The 23,395-nt window shown below is 50.4% G+C and overlaps 2 protein-coding genes across 2 annotated transcripts in view; one reads left to right on the top strand and one right to left on the bottom strand.

Moving 5' to 3' along the window:
• The first annotated feature begins 14,950 nt into the window (after window positions 1-14,950).
• The window catches only part of LOC122386233 (polycomb protein Scm-like), a 72,434-nt gene continuing 63,989 nt past the window's right edge, over window positions 14,951-23,395 (top strand). The window contains exon 1 of the mRNA XM_043375232.1: window positions 14,951-15,307. Coding sequence (XP_043231167.1) covers window positions 15,271-15,307 — 37 coding nt within the window. The 5' untranslated portion in view covers window positions 14,951-15,270. The remainder of the gene's footprint in view (window positions 15,308-23,395) is intronic.
• LOC122386231 lies at window positions 18,719-22,218 on the bottom strand. The gene is made up of 2 exons (XM_043375230.1): window positions 20,578-22,218; window positions 18,719-20,473 (listed from the first exon to the last, which is right to left on the bottom strand). The coding sequence occupies exons 1-2, from the start codon at window positions 22,077-22,079 to the stop codon at window positions 20,467-20,469; spliced, it is 1,509 nt and encodes a 502-aa protein (XP_043231165.1). The 5' UTR covers window positions 22,080-22,218; the 3' UTR covers window positions 18,719-20,466.

Raw genomic sequence — 23,395 nt, 5'->3', positions numbered from 1 at the left:
GACAAATCACACAATGTATACCTATGCTGGACAAAAGTGCATCATACGAGTTCCATTTGCTTTGAAATTATCACACATTGAGATAGGTCATCATCACGAATCATGATAACATTATGCTCTTGTTGCTCGTATCGTGATGCTCTTCTCATTGAGCTCAGCGCTGAGAAAAGTACCTAAACAATACGTTTTAAGAGGGCTTAGAAAACAGTTCAGAAGAAACAACGCCTCTCCATTGTTTTGATTTGGTTTTGCTGCTGACATCTATAAGCGTCAACAAAACTGTAGTACCGCACAACTGCTATAGGTGACGCTGTAAGCTGCTGTACGTCCACAAACCCTCTGCACGGCTCTTCAGTCTTTAGTCTACAACACGTAAGTACAACACAAGCTGGTCAGTGGCCACCGGAAGGCCCTTGAGCCGTCTTGCCTTCTGGGAGGCCTGACGCACCAGGAAACACCCGTCTCAAAGGGATGCATCAACTGCTGCCAAATGATTCACGTCCCCGGTGGCCCCCACCCACTCCTCGACAGCATGTCTTATCAGTTATCTGACCGAAAGGATCTAACTAAATAAACCTCCGTTCCGTGTTTCCATAGGTGGCGGAACGGGGAAGGCACCGGGGTACCGTGCCCCCCTTTGATTTTGACATTTTAATTGAAGGTGCTCCGCCGCTATTGCGTGTTTCCATGATACAGAAACCCTTCTCCGCACCACAACCCCCTGCGGGCTGGACTGGCAACTTTATCTCATGCAGGCTGCTCCCTTGGAGCGGCACCGCTGCTCCCGAGGGAGCGCACCCCGTAGCCGGGTGCAGTGAGTAGCTACCTTGGGGCTGGGTGGCCTGTCCTCTGGACGGGCTCAGCCCCGGTGACTCACTAGGGTGTCTGCCCAGACCAATGTCTTTCCCTATATCCTATCATCCTCCCGGCTCTGAAATTTGGACCGAAAGGGCCTAACCCAATAAAACAAACAAACAAATATCTAAATAAAACAGAGGGACAGGTGCAGCATACCTACGAGTAAGCAAATCCAAGCAAATTCAGAGAATTATTTGACAAAAAAAGATCATTTATTTGGCCTTTGTCAGCACACAAGGTATGTAAGTACCTATATACTGTGAGACGGTTCTTGGTCACTAAACGTAGACGGCAGGTAGACCTACAAGTTATTTGCGAATTGTGCCCTGCAGCTAACAAATCCTAGTTTCAAAAACTAAAACTTATTCCTGTGTTGTGCAAGGGGCCAGATGATAAAGTGAACAATCCGAACTCTTTCTGAATCGAAGACGCCTTCACAGTGGTCGGTTTATGACTCACGTGCGCGGCAAGCAGTCACATTTCCCATCGCTGCGTGTGATGCAGTGACTTGTTTCTCCATAAGAACGACTATGCTGCATGGTTGTAGGTAATGAGGTCCGACACATGTGCCTGGAGCAGCATATATTGTGCGATGGCACCGCAAAGCATGTGTGCATGTCGAGGGGTTATACACTGGCGGATCCAGGGGTTCAGCGCGGGGGGGGCATACCAGGTCACGGAGCCAAACCTAGGGTACCCCCAAATCCTGTTTTCTCATCGGATTTAGGCCACTTATTTTTCGTCATAGCCCTGACACGAGTTTTTTTTCTTAAAAAAAAAAAAACACAGAAATGGTAGGACACCTGACCCCCATTGGCAGATCCAGGAGGAGGAGGCTTTTGGGACAAATACCCGGGCAGCGCCAGAAATCGACGAAAATTGGTGGGGCCGTTGGGGCCCTCAGCCCCTCAGAATGACTGGTGTATAGAGCCGACCCAGGGCCGCCGGTGTGGAACCTTAAGAGGTACTAGCGTGGGACCATCAAAGGTATCGGTGTGGGTTCCCCAGAGGCAGTGGTGTGGGGCCCTCAGAGGCACTGGTGCAGGAACCACAAAGGAGCCGGTGTGGGCCCTCTAAGGTGCTGGTGTGCGGCCCTCACATGGACGCCGTTGTGGTGCCTCAGACACTGGTGTGGCGCTAAGCCCACACCATTCACATGGCTGTGTGTGGGGCCCTTGGAGTTGTTGGTGCGAAATGCGAATGCTTAATAACCCAGTAGGACCTCTCAGAGACCGACAAAGGGCCCTCAGAGGCCGGTAACAGGCCGTATGATGCCAACAATGGGCCTTCACAGGCCGGCAAGTGTCTTCAGGAGCCCTGTGGAATCCTTAGAGATCGGCATGGTACTCTCAGACGCCGGTGGGGCCCTCAGAGTCACCGGTGTAGGACCTACAGAGTTACCGGTGGCTGGCTGCCAGAGGCACTGGTGTGGGGCCCCAGAGGCGCCGGTGTGGGACCCTGAGAGTCGCCGATGTGGGCCTCAGGAGACACTGGTGTCTCAGAGGTGGCGGTGTAGGGCCCTCAGACGCGTCTGTGTGGTGCCCTCACAGTCGCCGGTGAAGACTTTCAAAGGCATCGTTGTGGGAGTCCTCACTCCTCAGAGACACATGCATGGGGGCAAGGGGTCTTCAAGAGACCAGCAAGGGCCAGCAGAGGCCTTCAGGAGCCCTGTGGGATCCTGGAGACCGGCGTGGTACTCTCAGGCGTCACTGGGAGCCCTCAGAGTCACCAGTGTGGGGCCCACAGAGTGCAGGTAGGTAGCCGTCAGATGCGCCTGTGAAAGACCTTCAGAGGCGCCAGTGTGGGGCCCTCAGAGCCGCCGCCGATGTAGGGCCTTAAGAAATATTGGTGTTAGTCCCTCAGATTGGCGGTGTTGGGCCCTCACAGGCGCCGTTATGGGCCCTCAGAGACACTGGTGTGGAACTGTGGAGCCGTTCCATGCGGGTATGGGCCAGGACCCTAATTAGAGCTGACGCTTAATAGGTCAGCAAGGTCACTCAGAGGCCAGCACAGGGCCCTCAGAAGCCGGAGTGGGGCCCTTATGGAGATGTGTGATGCGTGATGTGATGTGTGATGTGACTCAGGAGCCCGTGACTCTGTGAGGTGCCCTCACGAGGCCTGCGGGCCTTATCTCAGTCGAAATAAGGCACGCTTGGACCCTGAGCGGCCAATTGGCACTGCAGGGCCTCTCGGGCCCATAGGGCACCATGCATCTAATGAGGCGGCACGCGCCCCTTGTGCCCCCCCCCCCCCCCCCGGTTACGCTGCACTGGCTGCGGCCATACAGGTAAATCATATTCTAACCATCCCTATTCCCAAGCATAGACGGCGGCCGATTCCTGCATGATTTGCGCAATATGAGTGCCATCGTTAGACAATACGGTCAAAAGGGTTGAAGCGGCATGACTCCCCTATGGTTAGAACTAAGAAGCAGCATATTTTTAGACAAAATAAAGCAATGACAACTAAATTGAGGTTACTAAAACCAGTGGCGCGGGAACCGGGACGGGGGGGGGCTAGCGGGGGCTGAGCCCCCCAGCCGAAAAGCTGGGGGGCTCGTAATGTATTTGAGCCCCCCCCCCCCCCCAGCTGGAGGAATCGAAATCGGAAATCTACCTACATAATTTCATAGATTCATACATAGGCGCGGGAACCGGGGGAGGGGGCAGTGGGGGAAGCTTGCCCCCACAATTCTGCGGCCGTGGGGGCGGTCCACACAACTTTTCATGAGGCCAGGAACCGTTGGGCAGCTTGTCCTTCCCAAATTAGGGGTTGTGGGTCTTATAGGAAGAAAGCATGTAAGTGAAAAATCCACCTCTTTCACTGGCTCGGCAACTCATTTGACAGATTAAAACCTTTAGGTACTCCAGGTTGCCAAAACGGTAGTTTCTTCACTCAGCTGAGACGGAATGCCTCACTTTTTGCATTTTTTCGTTTTTTTGTTGTTGTTGAAAAGACCAAAGTCTGAAAAATAAGTGGCCTAAAACCGGTGAGAAAACTAGATTTGGGGGTACCCTAGGTTGATCTCTATTATGGTTCAGCCCCCCCCCCCCCAGTCTGGAAGAAGTTCTCGCGCCGCTGACTAAAACGACTCTGATCACAAAAGTAGTTACTAGGAAGGCTTTCTAAACCATTTTTATTTAGTTCCTCGTTATAGGCGTAAGAAGTGTAAGTCTGAACGGGGGGGGCATACTTGTACTGAATGCCCTCCCCAGGCTCCTGTCGGGGGGGGCATATGCCCCTAATGCCCCCCCCCCTGGATCCGCCAGTGGGGTTATAACATGCTGCAGTTCGCTCATGCTCAGGGATTGACACCTCCTGGTCTTGCTTCGAGGTAACACTAACATCGATGGTGCAGGCTCATCATTTTCCTACATCATCTACGTGAAACACATTGCACTTCGAGATATAAAATCATCCGATGCCCTCACACGTACGGGAGTGACAGAGGGGACGTATCTACCCACAAAAACCACTCGGTCCCTTTCGGCGGCGCCTTTCAGCGTGCAGCAAAACACAGCGGGTCGGGACGACAGTGCGTCTTCCCAGGTACGACCGTACCTCAGTCGGGGTCAGTTGGGGTCGACTGAGTCCTCCCGAGTCGACTCACGTACACCGGTGACGCATCTGCCGCCGGCGTGACGAGTGGGGGCGGGGCCGAACGAATTCCCCTCCCCACAGCGGCCAGACCAACTCCGATCGCAGTTCCCTTGTTGGTGCGGGGCATTAGGTAAAAGTCGCGGGACTTCAGAGGAACCGGTGCATTTAGTTTTTTTTGCCTGAAGAGCTTTTTTGTTTATTGGGGACGTAAGAGCACTTCGAGGGGCCCATATGCGCCCGGGCCTCGAGTCGAGAGTGGTGCGACATGCGTTGGTCCCATATAAAAATATTGTTATTATTTCGGTCACCATATTTTAACAGATGCGTTGGTTTATGTCCGATGACTACCAGGTAAATAATCAGACCTGTATGAAAATAATGCAAGACGTCAAGTCTCGAGCTGAATCACAACGCATCGACTGTTTAGGCATACACATGTGGATGACGTGGGGAAGGAAAGAGAGAAATCACGAAAAGGCAGTTAATGATGGACATACCTATCAATCTAAAATGGAGCTAATACCTATCATATAATGATTAGACCAGTTCCGGTAGGCCATAAACACAAAGCGAGTCCATATAACACGCACTGACCTGATGGGTCATATGTCAATAGCAGAGCTGCCTACCTGTGGGCCTGGGGCCACTGAAATACGACTACCGGCCGAGAAAGCCGCGTTCTCCAACTTACGATCCGAATTACAATCTATTGGCAGCGTTTACCCAATTACTGGGAACCGGCCGGTTGCGGTGAATTATGTCCCTGGCCCTCGCCCTCCCATTTCCCGATCTCGGCTCCCGCTCAACTCCCACAAGAACGGAGCGGCCAGTTTCTCAGAGGCACGCTTGTGACAAAAACTGGTGACGGGGCGGCGCGCGGGAAAGCGGCGACTCCCCATCACACAGTGGTGACCCGAGCTGCCCACGTGACCACTTCCTGCCACCAGAGCCCGGCGGCGACCGGGAGCACGTGACCTCGCTTCCTGCGCCGCCCATCAGACTCGTGTGAGCGGCCCGGTGACAACGTAATCAGAGGTCGGGTCAGGTCACGGGTCAGGGACGAGCGACGCCCGTGATAGTTGTCACCTGTGACCTGTGATTGGGGGCACGGTGAAAAGTGAATCGTAAATAATGATGCCATATTCAGAAATCGCTCATGACAGGTCATTAGAACTAGGTCTTTCAGGGGCAAAAAAAATCGCATTAGGAATAAAAAGTACACAAAAGAGCAAACTTTATGACCATCAATCAAATTTCCAATTCATGGCAGGACAAAAGACACCTCAAAGAACTACCTGGTCAGTGCAGTGGTCAGACTGATTATGCAAATGTCAGACCATTCACAGTTCAAAAGCAGCCAGACTTTTCAGTGTCCGTATATCAAAATCGTACTCTTGACTGTCCTTGTCAGGCTCGTACTCCTCACCGTTCCCTCCCTCAGTCAGGTTTATCACAATTGCTTCCGATGAGACTCCTCACAGTCCCTCCCCAGTCCGACTTCTCCTAGGCTCTCCCATTGCCAGTCTCCTCGCAGTCGCTCCGTCAGTCAGACTTCTAGAACCTCCCATGTCTAGAATGTCTCATGTCCCATGTCCATGTCCTCCAATGTTCTATACTCTAGACTTCTAGACTCCTCGCAATTGGGGATCAGACTTCCCCAGATCTGGGAAGGCCTTCCCATGTCAGCCTCCTTCTACAGCCCTCTCCTCGCCAGACTCCTTACACCCCTGCCCCGGTCAGTCCTCACCCCCCCCCCTCACCCCTCCTCCTTGTCAGAACCCCCCCCCCCCCCGCTCCCCTGGTCCGCCGTGGGTCGCTGCGCAGTGCGGTTTCCGGCCGTGAGCCGTGATTCAGGGAATCTCCCACGGTAGCGTCCGGTCGACACACGGCCGGCACACGAGTCCACCGCCCCCGGGCTCCGGAAGCGCGCACGCTCACCGCAGGAGACCGTGATTGCAGCGGGAGTTTACCTGCACCGACTCCAGTACATCACTCCTGTGCTGGTTCCGGTGGAAAGACGTCATAATACTGTTAACTGTTACATTGTAAACATCAATGTAATGAACGCAGAAAAGTTATAATGCAGAGCGAAACCTGGGCGATCTAAAAAACTAACGATTTGCTCGTGCGCTAACGTAGACGTCATGCTTCATTGGTCTTTGTATGTATGTATGTATGTATGTATGTATGTATGTATGTATGTATGTATTGACACCAAAAGCCTTCCACATATGGCGTGGCGATTTCGGCTACGGCTTTTTTGTGGAAGAGGTGAATGCGGAGAGGGGGACGTTCACAAACCAACGAAATCTGACACAAACCTCTGACAGAGGTGCTGTCACCACCCCGGCATGTGAACAGGCGAACAGCACCCGCAGAGGCAGTCAGCCGTGGACCGTAATTCGGTAATGTCCGGAGCCGTGCGCCACACGGTGGGAAGCGTTTCCCAAGTTTCCACAGTCGCCTCGTTGGCCGCAGCTCCTGCCACGAAATCCCACGGCCATGGACACAGACTGAGATACATGAACCTCACATGAGTGTTATTGGACTGCCAGGTGTTTCGCAACTCAGGAATGAATGGGCAGTCATTGCTTCATGTTTTCTTTTGGTTATCACACTTCTTTTTCTTTCCATGTAATAAGTGCAATTGTATTACTCCTGTGCACTATTACCAAGAGTCGGGATCTGCATTTCACTATTCAATGTAATATCTGAAGGAGGAAGCAATATTACATTTTCATCTCTATCCTGCAGGAGTTCGAGTCTGTTCAAGACAACCAATCACCGTCAATAACCTCGGCTACCAATGACCGCTTGGAGACACAGTCTTCCCATGACCGCATGGAAGCAAGTGACACATGGTGTCTCCACAACTCTGCGAGGAAAACGGGGCCGGTGGCCGGCACGGGAGAGCCCGCTTCCGGTCATTACGGCTAATGTGTGAACATCTCCCGCGATCGGAGGCACCAGACGCAATGTCGCCACGGAATAAAGCGCAATTAAATTGTGCGCGCCTCTCGCAGCCGGAGATGCGGCCAAGACGAAGAGCGGCGGTGACAAAAGCCAGCCTTGAGGGACGCCGGAAGCCGAATTAAAAGGCGCGGTGGCAATGATGATGACGATTTGCTGTGTCAGCACACTGGAGGTGCCTGAACTTGTGAGATGAATGGACTTTACAAGTCGAACAGGGGCAATGTGCTTATTAGGATGTAATTGTATGACAGGAAATGCAGGCAGCACCTGCAGAGCTAGATGCTATAAAAAGCCCTGATGCTGAATGACTGAAACGCATAAGAATGAGAAACTCACTACGGCATCAATGCCTGTGTCTAAATAAAATACTAACTATTTTTATTCTCACGTAACAGGTGTGTGAGAAAGAGCAAAAATTATAATTGCTCAAAGCCTTTGCGCTAACGTTAATGGCAAGGATAATTTAGTATTATTATATAATGTGTATTCTATGGTATTTAGCATATCTTGAGTGCTGGGCTCCCTATTTCATTGTAACTATAGTGGACGACTAGAAAGCTACATTAAAACATTTTGCTTTCTAACTTGGAAACGGCACTAATTATAATATTTTGCCATTATCGAACACCTCACAATGAATTTCGCAATGTAATGCTCATCGATAAGCCATCCATGATGAACATTCAATAAATAACAAGCAAACCAACCATGTGCCATTTCACTATGTAGGAATAAAGACTGAAAGTTTAGTGGATAATGGTGGAGGAGATCGGAATTAGACAATAAATATTTGAGTTAAAAGCGTGCAGGTAACTTCGTAGTTTATTAAATAAAAGTAGGTATTTACTTAATTCTCAAAATATAGGATCGCAGAAATACGAAAAGATGTGAGTGCTGTCATTGTCCGATTCTATGCTGTCATTTCCGACTCTAATCACTGCAGCTTAATATTCATGTAGAAGGGAACAAACCTATAAGATGACATCGCATGAGAAGTCCGCTTTTGTCGGTGAACCATAACATGTTTACGTTTTGTGGGTAGGATCCCGTTGAAGTGTTCTAAGAATAATTCCAGCTTATCTAAAACATGCTTAGGTATTTAGACAATCTTTCGGATAGTGAGTGATCTTTTCATGATTACCGAGAAGCAGTTTGGGCAAGAATGGGACTAGCCCTAACTAACTATTTCATATTTGTGAGCTTGTTTCTACGAGGGCATGCGCTTTGTCATAGCGACCTACATAGTCAGTTTAACCCTCGCCGGCACAGGCCATTTTGAGTCCTTCGACGGCACAATTGGGGGGGGGGGAGTACGACCCCTCGCCCCTCGCGTTTGACCCCTGATGAGCTAGAGCTTCGCGGAAAAAAAAAACAGCGGGTTGCCCGTCACGAGAGGAAGCCAATGGTACCCAATTTTAAGGTCCTAGGTCATCGGTTGACCTTCCAGGTCAGGTCAATGACCCAAAAATCGGGAATATCAGGACCTGTTAGAAAATCGTAGTGTGGCTGCTAAGGGGTTTTCCGGGGTGCTGATCACGAATATCGTGTAAATTTTGATCAGAGATGATGTCGTTAAGCGTTTAGACCAGGTCGGGTCAGGTCAGGTCAGGTCAACCGGTAGGGGTCGTGACGGGTATTTTTAGTACCTGTCATCCGCCTCTGACAGCTTCGTAACTTGTTACGAAGGCACCAAAACTACTTTGTAAATGTTCAAATGGCTGCTAAATTCGAATGCAGCTCCAAAAACTAGCTTAGAAACATGTCAAAATCGAGAAAGTGAACCGAGGTCACCAAAGGTCAATGACCTGACCTTCAGGTGACCTTGATACCCACCCTAATGCATGGGAGCAACATCAAATCACAGCGTTTGAAACCACGAAAAGCTTGCAAACTCGCGGCTAATGCGAGCCGACATACGCCGAATCGCGATTCCGGCCAAACATGGTCTCGGAAAAGAGGTCACAGGTCAAAGGTCATTTAGTTCAGGGTCATGAAATTTTTAGGGTAGGTGTAAAATTGATCAATGCGAGGGTACTGAAAGTTTCGTCGCAATCGGCCGCTTTTTACGCGAGTTATTCGTGAAAAGCCTTAGGGGGAGGGGGGTTGCATCAAGCTTCCCTGTGCCGGCGAGGGTTAAACATGAGTTCTGCAAGAAACTGTAAGAAAGAAGTTAAAAAAGTTGCTTATATAAGAACCAGAGTACGAAGTTGAGAATGTGTAACAGGTATATAGGTAATAGGTATGCCTCTATGCATTCCTATCCTCTTCTTGCTTTTGTTACATGGCAAAAGTTTATTCTTTGTTTCCATTTTACAGCTTATTCGTGAGCATGTCACAGTTAGAACTTTAGAATGTTATTGTAAAAGTATCATTGTAAATCTTACGATTAACAACAAGCCAGTCGGTGAGGAAAAGTGTCAACATCTATAGCATCCTGTAAGCACGTGCACAATAACTTACATCCGGCGTGAAACGGGCGTAATGGGTTATACCCGTATTTTTTATTATTATTATTGTTAAGCAGCTGTGCTGGAAAACACATGCATGGTCTATTGTTCCAACCTACCCTAAAGCTATATTGTGCTACCTGCGCGGCGATGACATCCGATTGAAACAGTTAGTGTCGCCGACTCAGGCAGGAATAATTGTTTCGCTGTTTCATTGTGCCTGAAGGGACGGCGACAATGGCGAGGCTGGAAAATACATGTATTTGTCTGCATTCGCTTTGTGTCAGCGAGTGCAGACAAACACTCTCAGCATGCTATTTAGCTTACTATTTATAACACCTGTGGTAATTTATAAATACATATTTGCTAGATAAAAAATTTGCCGTCGACAGTCGTACAACGCTACGAGCATCAACTTATCACACATTAAATAGTTCGATAGTTTCAAGTGTTCCTACTTTGGAAGAAAGCAAGGCCATGTATAAGAAGACATTATACAATATCTGTTGAACTTTTGGCATGATTGCGTAATGCGTAATGCATGTCTAGTAAATAACATTGATGCTCTCCGCTATTCAATCAAATGCAACATTAGCAAAACTCTTAGAAAGGGAATAAAACATTGAATTGTTTCACTCACCTGAACCCAATATGCCAAATAAATCCAACCATTGCCAGAGCAGTTCTGCGATAAGTGTGACAAGTAGTAGCCGGAATCTATAGCCTCGATAGTTACGAGCAGTTAGATCACTTACAAACTCACTTCAAACGAACATATGGTCCAATAAGGACCGTACTGAATCGAGCCTGATGCGATCACCAATTTAAACTGAATACTCTACCCAGAATTATGTCAATTAATTCGCCGTATTCCATCTGTGCCGGCCGACTCAACCGTCCATCAGAACATTCCGCATGATACCATCTGCGGCGGCGCGATCCCGTTAGTGCAAATCATCCGCGGCAGCAATCAGCAGTCGACGCCGGCCGCCTCCCTGTGATATACTCTCCACCGAACGGCCGGCCGGCCTCGTGTCTGCCCTCGGGCGCCGGCCGCCTGCGAGCAGCCGCCGCGCCGGAACACGGGTCGGCCATCACGTGACCCCGTCACACCCGGTCACGTGAGCACAGGAAGCGGGGTGCGTCATTTTCCGGCGCACTGCTTCGATACAAAAGCGGCGCGGTGCATTTGTCATCGGCTGAACCAGCCGGGACGGGAAATCGTCGCTGGACCGGCTCGGTCAAGTGGTGGAGGTTTGGTCGTAGGAATAATTTGCCGGAGCGGGGTCAAAGAGTGCGAACGTCCTCGCAAGGTCCAGTGACATCGGCCAATGCGCACATGGCGCTCACCATCGTTAGACATTTGGGAATTTACATATAACATGCTCAGCATTACAATTTCTGTTTGTTCAGTTTTTGGCATTTCGGACGAAAAGACCGTTCCGTGCCCCGTTCAACATTTATCAGCGACAGCTCACATCACATTAAGTATACAATGATTGATGTGTTGACTGTTGATGCAACGTGCTTTCCTCAAATAGGTAACTAAAGCTCTTATATGACTCATTAATGTCAAATCGTTTCGAAACACGCACCGCAAGAAAAGGATATGAGGACAAGCGGTATATGATATCGTCATCGCACCATATCAGGAAATGTGCAAGCTTCCTGAGTTAATCGGTAAAGACAAGTAGACGGCATAAAAATTAAAACGGTTCTACTCGATAGAAACAGCAGCAACTCAAGGTCATCGTTGACGCTAGGTCGGCGACAGCAGGGAATCGGGTCCAGTATACGCAGAGATACAACGATAAAAAAACGCTGTTACGGATCTTCAGATCCGCAACAGCGATTTTATTTCCACATTCACTGCAAGTCTTTCCTGGATTTCAAAGGGCCTTCGATATAACACAAAAGATATAAAGGTACACGATATGTTTTACGTTGGAAGTTATGGTAAAACCCAAAACGATTAGACGATTGCTTCAAATAATTTGTCATTTTCAGTGATCTTATTGATAATAGAACAATCCCTGGCTTAGATGAATGTAAGTCTAATCACATTTCTGCCCCAGTTTAGGTCTAGGCCATCTTGATTTCATTGCCGTTCGACACAGATCCCAGCTGGGTGGAAGCATGACTATACTGCCAGCGACATTGCTACCGGGAATTACGCTGCATCAAAGAGTTACCGTCCTTTGACTCATTACCTGAAAGCAGCACCTATACTTCCGATATTTTATGTGTTTTTACCGAACACCTGTTCTCATTTTCCCTATGACCGCCAAAAGTGTCGCTGATTAGTCCAAAGCGTCTTTCCTCTGCGTACAGGTGTCAATATTCAGCGAACAAAGAAGCCGATATGGCTTACCACCGGGCGGGCGACGCTCAAAGGAACAGACCAGGGGCGACTTCCAGTGACGTACAGCAAAGGAGCCGACGCGGATGCTGGTGGCAAATGGAAGTGCTGACAAACAACACCACTCCTTCACTCTTCCGGTGGCAGTGAGCTGTTAAACATCTATACAAAGTTGCCGACACCAGGCAGACAGAGGGGCACCAGGAGAAACATTTGGATAGTCCTGTAAGCACAACAGACGATATAGATTGCACAGATTATTTAATAGGTAGCTATTGCCACCCCAATATAAGGTGCACTTTACGAAGGACAGACCAACACTTCCCATAGTTCTCGCAGCATCGCGTCGCCCAGCCTGCCATTCATCAGTCATCGTCAATTGATCGCGCCACGGCCCATTATAGGTCGACCAGGTGGTGACGGGGAAAGTGGCAGCCCGCTCCCAGGGCAGCCCCAACGACGACCATCGGCCCGTCGACCGGCCGACCCTCAGTTTCCGATCAGACCCCCGTGTTATTGTGTGTCTTGCGCGTCCACCGGGGTAGGTTCAAGGCCGGTGCCGCCCGACCGGCGCCACCTTTGACCCGGGCGGGACGGGCGGCGGGGAGGGGAGGGAGGGGAGGGGCGCACGGGGAGGGAGGGAGGAAGGGGAGAGAGGGAGGAAGGGGAGAGAGGGAGGAATGCAGAGCGGCAGAACTGCCCGGTGCTCGCGGGTCATGGGTCATACAGACACATCCGGTAATGTGGCGAGGCGCAGTGGTCAGGACTCAGGAGCGTGACAGAACGGCAATTCTGCGAGCACAACCCACCCAACCCTCGCCTCCCACTGATGTGCAACTGCCTCTCTTCGGGCTGCTGATTCCGACTGAACCGGCCAAGAGGAGGCTCCACGCCTGATGCACACCATCCCTGTAAATAGCGAAGAGTTGTTACCTATTAAATAATCTGTGCAATCTATATCGTCTGTTGTGCTTACAGGACTATCCAAATGTTTCTCCTGGTGCCCCTCTGTCTGCCTGGTGTCGGCAACTTTGTATAGATGTTTAACAGCTCACTGCCACCGGAAGAGTGAAGGAGTGGTGTTGTTTGTCACGGAAGCACAGAGGTCGAAAGGATGCATGGAAGAGGGCTGGAGCGAGGATGGGCGCGAGGCTCTCGCCGCTCAGGAGCGACTGGAAGGCTGGCGTGTCAGCTGGCTTGTGGGACCATCTCCAGGAGGACGCTGGCTGACATCAGCGGGACGGGGGATGCTGAGACGACATGGGCGCGGTGCTTCGGGTCCCGTTCGTCCACGAAGCTGCCGCCGAGGAAGTAAGTAAGTAAGTAAGTTGTTAGGTGAGGGTGATCGTAATTCGTACGCGATACATGCCAGTGACCTAGCGGTTGAAGGCGCTGTCACCAATGGTGCTGGCTCGTAAAGACTGTTTCAGAGCAGTGTGCACTGCAGTCAATGGTACGGTGACGGTGGTGTCGTCGGCTGCAATGTCTGACGCAGTTACTGGTATTTCCTGGAGCAAAGATGGTCCTCGCTGGTCCGATGGCTGATGTGAGATGCTGCAGTCACTGGTGTTGGTTGATGCCCCCGCTGCGGCGGTGCCGAGAGCTGGGCGCGGCCGGTGCTAACACCGACTGCAGCCGTTTTGTGCCGCTCTGACGCCCATTGTCCACAGCCGCCGTTGAGCAGTGACTGCTCTGTCGGCAGCTTCTGGTAGCCAGTGACTCCTTTGTCGGTGGCTTCTGGTGGGCAGTGACGGCTTTGTGAGTCGCCACAGGTGGGACGAACTAACCGGGCTCACGTCAACGTGATCTATGCAGGACGCAGACGTTGGCTTCCGTGCAGCCAGAGAAGAGAGAAAGGGAAGTGAATGAGAAAGGGAAGATGAGCCAGAAGAAAGAGCGAGAGAGAGAGAGAGAGAGAGATAGAGAGAGAGAGAGAGAGAGAGAGAGAGAGAGAGAGAGAGAGAGAGAGAGAGAGAGAGAGAGAGAGAGAGAGAGAGAGAGAGTGGGAGAGGAGAGGTGGATGCTAGCTTGCTAAGCATCATTGCATTTTTAGTTATAGACATGTGTAGCATGTAGACTGTAGTTTTAATGTTTATCTTTCTTGGCCCAATTCTTCCCAGCTCAAAAACAGTGCAGAGGCTATGCGTGACACAAGTGTTCTATCTAGTCCCACATTACACAATACACAGTCTCCATACGACCTGGATGACCTCTATCGCTCGTATAAACTGATACCAATGGAGATGGTGCTAGCTTTCTCTGCTCTGCCGCAGTCACCGCGTCGCCGTGTCGTGCGGCACAGCATGCCGCTCAAATGCCAGGCGGCGCAGCGGCTGAATACACGCCGCGGGAGGAAGAACGGTGATGCTGACGTTAGCATATGCCAACATGTGCGAGTCCGTTGTGCTTTTTTTGTGGGCTACCAACGAAGGTGGGTTTCCAGGCTCCAGCATGAAACGGTTTACGAAAATACCGTTGCAAGATTTGTACGTACCGGCATTCCTTTTGAGCACTGCTTTCCCGATGCCGGTAGGTGAGTCTAACGCCCTGGGAAGAAATTCAAAAATATTCAAAGGCCGCCGTCGCCTTCGCACGGTGCGCGGGTCGAGCCATTGTTACGCAGGACGGCCGTTTGGCGTGTTTAATCAGCCCTACCGACACGGGGCCAAAGGTCACGACCTTCTGCGGGCCGCGGCCGGGCCGGCGGCGCTGCGGGGCTCGCAAAGTGGCGCCCGGGGTCAGAGGTCGGCTCTGAAGGCAGCGCGTCCCCACCGCGGGGCCGGCCGGGTCACCAACCGCTGCCGCTGGGGTCAGAGGTCGCCGGTTGTCATGGTAACGGCCGTCGTCACCGTCGGCGCCAAGTGATGCGGCGGCCAAGTGCTGCACTGGCCTCGGAGCGGTGTGGAGGCGAACTGTGCGGCTCTTGCTGAGATATCTGGTGGTGTTGTAGGCACGTGACTGTGGTTGTGGTGACCTCTGATCTCGCGCGAGACTCGCCGCCCGGGAGGCTGTGCGGCAAGCTGCTCCACAGTGATGGATCGCCGGCTTCCGCTGAGAATAATACACTCAAGTAAGTGGAAAATTATCGTGTTACCGATTACAATGCATCAGAAGCGGTCCGAGCGACTGCGATCGGACCAGGTAGCGTGGATAAAGCTGTTATTCTGGCGGTCCGAGCGTGCCACGGAACAATCGCTCAGCTCTGGAGCATGCTCGTTTGGCAGAATGTCTTTGTTTGCAGTCCAACAACAATCACGAATGGTTGTGTTTAGCTATAAGGACGATTGCTGCTTTGAGCTCCACTTTCTTCCGCGCTCCAGTGGAGCAGCTTGCATAAAATCGTGCTAGTTTGTACTGTTAACCCTCGCATGTGTGCGGCGTTTGCCAGCTTCTAATGTGTAGGGGGGGGGTCGGTTGGACCCCCCCCTTGCCGTTTGGCCCCTGATCGAGCTAGAGCTTCGCGGAAAAAACGAGCGTGTTGCCCGTGACGAGAGGAAGCCGATGATACCCAATTTTAAGGTCCTAGGTCATTGGTTGACCTTCCAGGTCAGGTCAATGACCCAAAGTCGGGAAAATCGGGAACTGTTAGAAAGTCGTAAAGTGTGGCTGCTAAGGGGTTTTTCGGGGTGCTGATCACGAATATCGTGTTAGTTTTGATCACAGATGATGTCTTGAAGCATTTAGACCAGGTCGGGTCAGGTCAGGTCAGGTCAACCAGTAGGCGTCGTGACGGGTATTCGTAGTACGTGTCAAATGCCTCTGACAGCTTCGTAACATGTTACGAAGTCACCAAAACTACTTCGTAAATGTTCAAATGGTTGCTAAATTCGAATTCAGCTCCAAAAACTAGCCTAGAAACATGTAAAACTCGAAAAAGTGACCCGAGGTCACCCGAGGTCACCAAAGGTCAATGACCTGACCTGACCTTCAGGTGACCTTGACACACACGGGAGTAACATCAAATCACATGTTTGAACGTTTGAAACCACGAAAAGCTTGCAAACACGCGGCTAGTGCGAGCCGACATACGCGAAATCGCGATTCCGGCCAAACATGGTCTCAGAAAAGAGGTCACAGGTCAAAGGTCATTAGGGTCAGGTTCATGAAATTTTCAGGGTAGGTGTAAAATTGATCAATGCGAGGGTACTGAAAGTTTCGTCGCGATCGGCCGCTTTTTACGCGAGTTATTCGCGAAAAACCATGGGGGGGGGGGGTCCATCCGACCCCCCCCCCCCCTACACATGCGAGGGTTAATATCTAGCAATAACAATCGTCAGTATTACATACCTTGTTGCCTCAAGTCTAAACAAAGCATATGAATTCGACACCCTAGCTCTCCGCCCGAGTCGGCGCAGAGGCCCACTCACCCATTCACCTCAGCCGGCGTGATCCATCACCTCCCCCCCCCCCCATTCAGTGTGACCTTGTCTGACAGCAGCGGTGCAGTGTCCCCGCCGGGGCGTCCTGCTCCCGTCCGGCGACCCTTCCGCTCCTCCGCCAGCCCCATCCGCCGGCGGCGCCCCACGCGCCGGACCACCAGAAGGAGAGCAGTGCAGGCCGGCTGCCGGCGGCACCCCGGCAGGAATGCAGCCGAGAGGCCCGCCCTGCCACCCCGGGCAGCGCCGACACCGGCACCCAGCCGAGAAAATGGATTGGCTCTCCGTGCACACTGCGGCGGTGGCCGGCCCGTTTCTGTCAGTCGTCAGAGCGCGGCAGAGGATTGCGTCGAATTGATTGGTGCCGGCTAGGTGAGACGGCGCTCTGGGAGGCTCGTGGAGGAATCCGGACCCGGTGGCAGTGCCGGCAGCTGCCTGGGAGCTGCCGAGCAGCTGTTCAGATGACAGGGCGATGGGCCGAGCCACTTGTCACCTTTACACTCGAGTAGGGGTTTGGTCAAATATTCTGACAGAAGAAGCTGACGCAGTACATCAGTCAGACACATGCTGCGGCGATGAGTCTTGGTAGGGCGGGTCACATTTGTCTCGGGTCTCATCTTGAAGTTGCTATTCATGTCAGTCAAAAGCTAACAACTATGAAGCGGCAGTTATCATCGCTGTACAGTTGAAGGTGCCTGCAAGGGGACAGTGATAAATATGCCTTGAAGTGAGAGCACGGACACAAAGACAAACTGGTTAGTCTCGCCAAATGAGTTCCCTAACATCTCCTGCTGGCATGATTTCCTCAGCATCTGGGATGAGCCTTTCCAATCTGCCCATTTGCATGGCAACTCGATCTGGGCGGGCTTTGCGCCATTGCTGCCTCGGTCAATACGAGCTAGTTCGAGCCTCTGACGGCACACCCCGACATTACCCCTTCAAACGGCTGGCCGGCCGACGGATAATGTGAGTTAGGTCGCTCACCATCACCGGTGCACCCGTTATCACGAGGCAGCCCCGGGCTGGCACCTCCATCGGGAGAGCGGCGCGTCAGCGGCCGTAACTCAGCCGGCGAGTGCGGCCGGTCTGACGTCCGACGACCGGCACACTATGTTTTAACTCAGGACCAAAACTGGCCAGGGCTCGTAACTCAGAAACTATATGAGATACAAACGTGTTTTTGGGCTCAAACGAAACCTTGGTGACTAACGATCATTTAGAGTGCAAAATGTGTCGGACCAGATGCTTATGTACTTGTTTATGACGTCACAAGTGTCACGAAACATATAAAAAATATTGTCATGTTCTAGCTATGAATGCACGCACATTTAGGTATCTGTAAATTTAGAGTAATCGCAAGTCTGAGCAAGGCTCATCGACGAGGCAAGTCAAGTTTGAGGACATGACCTTGTTAATTAGCGTTGATGATCCCAGGTGACCTTGAATGCTCTTATAGGTATAGGACTTATTCATATAGGACCTAAAATCTTTATATTTATTTCAAAAACATTTTTAAACGTATATTTTTATATCAACTTTGTTACGTTTACTATTAAAGCTGTGATTACTATCTAAGTAGGTAATATTATTCAGTTAATATTCAAGTAAGCAAAGTACTCAATTCATGATCTCTATATTTGTATTCTGACCAATCTATCCCCACATCGCCCAATAATACACACTTAGATTTTCTTATGTCGCGTGCTCTGTACGCAATGGGACCATCACTTCATATATGACACATCCTCCCTTTTCTGAACATGCTCAGTTGACTCTCCTCCTGCTTCTGAGTAGGTATGGAGATCGAGTCACTTGCGCCTGTTCTCTGTGTTGAGCCTGTTGTGGCGTAGCAGCCACTTGTCTTGGTACACTGGGGACGGGTATATACATATACTCATCATCAGATGACTGGCGTGTCGCTGCACCCCTTCCCGGTCTGTCCGGTGCCGGTCGAGCCCTTTCGAATGTCGGTCGTGACCCGGCCTCTTGATACGGAGGCTTGTCCTGACCCGGGTCACGGCGGAGGTGACGTCTATTCCGGCGATACACGCCGCCGTCATCGTCAATCTTCACGAGATATGATCTGTTCCCCAGATACCTGCTGACGGTAGCCGCCCTCCACTGGTTACGTCCTGGTGCAGGGGCCATGTAGACATGCTCCCCTTCGCTGAGCATCGGAAGATCCTTTGCACCTCTGTTGTAATAGACGGCCTGCTTCTGCTGGCGATCAGCTAATCGGCTGGGGACGTCGCGCACTGTCTTGGGTTTGAGAAGTGACTTTGTAGTTGGGAGCAGTGTGCGTGTGCGGCGACCGAACAATCTTTGTGCCGGTGAGCTACCGATGCTTTCGGTCGGTGTGTTGCGCCAGTCGAGCAGCGCCAAGTAGGCATCTCGGCCGTCCGCTTCTGCCTTTATCATGAGATTCTTGAGGATCTTCACAGCACTTTCCGCCTTGCCATTTGACTGGGGATATCCTGGCGAGCTCGTCTGATGTCTGAAGTCGAACTTCTCAGCGAATTGTCTGAACTCAGCTGAATTGAAGGGCGGCCCGTTGTCCGTCATCATTTTTTCGGGCAATCCGTGTCTTGCCATCTGGGACTTTAAGATCCTTATCACTTCACTTCCTCTCTTGTCACTAAGCCTATCACATTCAATGAAATCCGAGAATGTATCAACTGTCACCAGATACGAGTGGTTCTTGAACTCCATCATGTCGCAAGCTATGTACTGCCATGGTCGCTGTGGTATATCTTGCGAGCTCAGTGTCTCCCGTTGTTGTTTTCTACCGTACTCCAGACATACACTGCACCTGGTGACCAGCTCCTTCAGTTCCTCCGTCATACCTGGCCAGTATATCGCCTCACGAGCTCTTCTGAGGCATCCCTGCAGTCCGATGTGTGCCGAATGCACTCGCTCTTTCAAGATGTGGCGGATGGACCTTGGGATCACGATCTGCTCGCCTCTCAGGACAAACCCATCCCTAGTGGAAAGCTCTTCTTTGACGTTGTAGTACGGTCTCAGCTGGTCAGATAGCTGCTTCTTGCTGCCGGGCCAACCGTTCTTGATCATTCTGATCATTTCTTGCATCTCTTGATCTTCTTCTGTAGCTTGCAGAATGAGCTTTGTCGTTCTGTCTGACACCGGACTGTGTTCCAAGGCATTCATGTTTCTTATTTCCACTTCGTCTGACGAAATTTCTTCTAGGAGGCATACATGACCCTTGAGTTTGTCGTCTGTAGCCTCGGCCTCATGTGCTCGGCTGAGAGCATCCGCTATGTACATCTCCTGGCCACGTTTGTAGACAACTTCAAAATCATACTTCTGCAGCTGGAGCATCATTCTTTGGAGTCGTTTTGGTGCGCTCACCAGCGGCTTTTTCATGATCGACTCGAGAGGTTTGTGATCTGACTCCACCTTAGTTTTCTTTCCTTGGGTGAAGCGTTCAAACTTGTTGAGTCCATACACAATAGCCAAAAGCTCCTTTTCGATTTGAGCGTAGTTCTTTTCGGTCTCATTGAGCGCTCTTGATGCATATGCTACCGGCTGGCCGTCTTGCATAAGACAGGCTCCCAGCCCATGGCTGGATGCATCAACCTGTACCACAACCTCTCTCTTGACATCATAGTACTTCAACACGGGATCTTGAGTTATGATCTCCTTGATGTTTTCCAATGACCGCTTGTGTACCTCCTCATAGATGAATGCATTTTCTTTCTTGAGAAGCGATCTGAGAGGTGCAGAGGCTTCCGCGAGGTTGGGGGCGAACCGCTGTAGATAGTTCACCAGGCCAAGCACTCTTTGCACACCTTTGCGGTCCTCTGGGGCAGGCATGTTCTTGACTGCCTTTACCTTGTCAGGATCTGCCTTCATGCCATTAGGTGTGAAGATGTGGCCCATATACTTCACTTCAGTCTGCCTGAGCTTCATTTTCTCCATGTTCAGTTTAAGTCCTACGTTTCTGCACCTTTCTAGTAGACATAACAGTTTTCTATCATGATCTTCCACGGCTTCTGAGTGAGAGGCACCGTTCCCGTAGACGAGTATGTCGTCTGCTATTGCCATCACGCCTTCCAAGCCTTCGAGAGCTTGATGGAGTCTTCGCTGGAATTCTTCGGACGCTAGACACAGGCCAAACGGCATGCGTCGCCAGCGATACCTACCCCACGGTGTAGCGAACGTCGTGAGGTAGCTACTGGCCGTGTCCAGCTCGACATGCCAGTACCCACTTTTGGCGTCGCAGACTGTGAACACTTTAGCGTTTGCTAGTGCGGGAGTCAAGTCTTCTATCGTGGGCAGCGGATAGTGGTTTCGTTTGATGGCCGTGTTTAATGGCTGTGGATCGATACAGATCCGAATTCCTTTTGTGGGCTTGCTTACGGCTACCATGGCGGAGACCCAGTCAGTCGGTTCTGACACCGTCGAAATGATGCCGTCTTTTACCAAACGGTCCAGCTCGTCCTTGATGTCCTGCTTCATTGCTTCTGGAACCGATCTTGCAGCTAGTTGTACTGGTCTCACTGACTCATCAGTTTGGATATGAAGCTTTCCGGGTAGCTTTCCGACCCCAGTGAAGATATCCCGGTACTGCGCATGTAAATCATTTGTTGAGAAGTCTTTTTTCTCTGCTTCTTTGTTTGTGCTTCTTTCCGGTAGCGCTTGCTTGTGTACCTTCAGGTCTGCTTTTGCAGCTCTGCTCTTCTCACCAGCCCTGTTTCCTCTTGCTTCATTTTTGTAGAAGCCAGTCTCTTTGCTCTCATTTACATCTAAATCATTCACGTAGTCGATGTTCTCCGACCTTACTTCGATCAACTCCATTGTCTGCAGTGTGTTCAGCCCAAGCAGTGGGGTGAAGTCTTCGCGTACCACCAAAAATTCCACCACATATCTTGACCCATTCTTCGGGTTCAGAACGTCTATCTCGGCTTTGCCAACGACTTTGGTTGTGCTTTTGTTGAACATGACGAGCGATATATCACACCGCTTAAGCTTCTTCATGTTGCTGTCCACACAAGCTTTTTTGTAGACGTGCTGCGGTATTATGTTGGCAGACGCACCCGTATCCAGCTGGAACCGCTGTAAGTGGTCACTTCCCAGCAGCAAGTTTGCGAACAGCTTGCCTGCGTCTCGCGATGACAGAGCACCGATCTCCAGAGTCAGAGTGTTCTCCGTTTGGTGCTGACTCGCGCCGTCTTCTACACAGCCGTCCTGGACTGCATCCGGCTCAAGTAGACGCACTTCTGCGTACCGGCATTTCGTTGCAAAGTGGTTCCGTCGGCCACATGCTTGACAGGCTTTTCCCCATGCAGGGCAGCTCTCCTTTTTGAATGGGTGCATTCTCCCACAGAATTTGCACTCGCGGGGCCTTGGCGTTTCATGTCTGTTAGCCGCAGCAAGACTGCGTTGTACCGGGGGACGCCTTTGTAGTGCGTGAACCTCGGCGTTGGTGTCTCCGGCGAAGTCCTTCATCTGTTTTTGTGTCGCCTCGTGTGCTTTGACAACTGAAATAGCCTTGGCTAGAGTCAAATCTGGCTCCTGTAGGAGACGCTTACGTACAGACACGTCAGGGACTCCCAAAACGATTCTGTCTCTTATAAGACTGTCTTCTAGATCCCTGTAGTTGCAGGATTTGGCCAGTTTTCTCAATTCGGCTAGATACAACTCAACGGGCTCTTCGTTTTCTTGTTTTCTTGAGTTAAATTTGTATCTTTCAAATGTCTCGTTTTTAGATCCCCGCAGAACTCTTCGAACTTCTCAAGAACAGTCGCTAGTTTCTTTTGATCTTCTTCATTTGGACACAATCCGTCCAGTACGTTCAAGGCTTCAGGCCCCAAACATGTCAGTAGAGTCGCCACTTGAACATTTTCCGGCCTTTCATTTAAGCCGGTTGCGATCGAATAATTATCCCACTGTCTTTTCCATGTCTTCCACGGTGCAGCCAGAGAATCGGTCTTTGACAGTGTCAGCGTGAGTGGTGGTGGAAGTGGAAATCCTTGCGCCATGTTTATCAACTTATTGAGAGCTACTCACTTATTCATCTAAAGTAATAGGTTCAATAAACTTCTGACACCATGTTACGTTTACTATTAAAGCTGTGATTACTATCTAAGTAGGTAATATTATTCAGTTAATATTCAAGTAAGCAAAGTAGGGGAGAACGGGGTTAATTGTAACATTTTTTGCATTTTATCATCTGGTGCAAACACGTTTGCAGATATAAAACTTTTCTTTTATTTTCAGAAACTATGATGTTTTGTCTTTAAAATGTTGTTAAAACATTTCCGAAATAACTTATTTTTTGGATCAAAATTGTTGTCCAAAAAAGTCAATTCATCTGTTACAATTCCCCCCAGATACGGGGTCAAAAGTAACACCACCCGGGGACAATTGTAACATGCTAATTTACAGGCTACAGCAACACAATTTTTCCCAAAACTTTGATTTAACAAAAGTATTGAACACTTGTTCATCTTCCCAGACTTGGTAGAGACGGTTCTTCTCAGGAAAAAGGCTTAAAACCTCGCACTTATACAGGGGTTGGATGGACCTCCTCTCCCTCGGTTTTTCGCAAATAAATCACGTAAAAAGCTGCCGATTGCGACAAAACTTACAGTTCCCTTAATTCTAGCAATGTTTCATCTCCCTTGAAAATTTGACGACTTTGACATAATGGCCACTGACCTATAACCTGTTACATTTGACCCCTGCAAAAATGTTACAATTGTCCCCGTCGCGCCTTGACATATTTTAGACGAAACTGGCGCATAAAGATTTTGCATGTACAG

Source organism: Amphibalanus amphitrite, unplaced genomic scaffold (assembly GCF_019059575.1).
Source record: "Amphibalanus amphitrite isolate SeventyFive unplaced genomic scaffold, NRLGWU_Aamphi_draft 000244F_arrow, whole genome shotgun sequence".
In the NCBI taxonomy this organism is placed as follows: domain Eukaryota; kingdom Metazoa; phylum Arthropoda; class Thecostraca; order Balanomorpha; family Balanidae; genus Amphibalanus; species Amphibalanus amphitrite.
The sequence above is the reverse complement of the archived record's forward strand: the minus strand, read 5'-3'. Positions and strand labels throughout refer to the sequence as shown.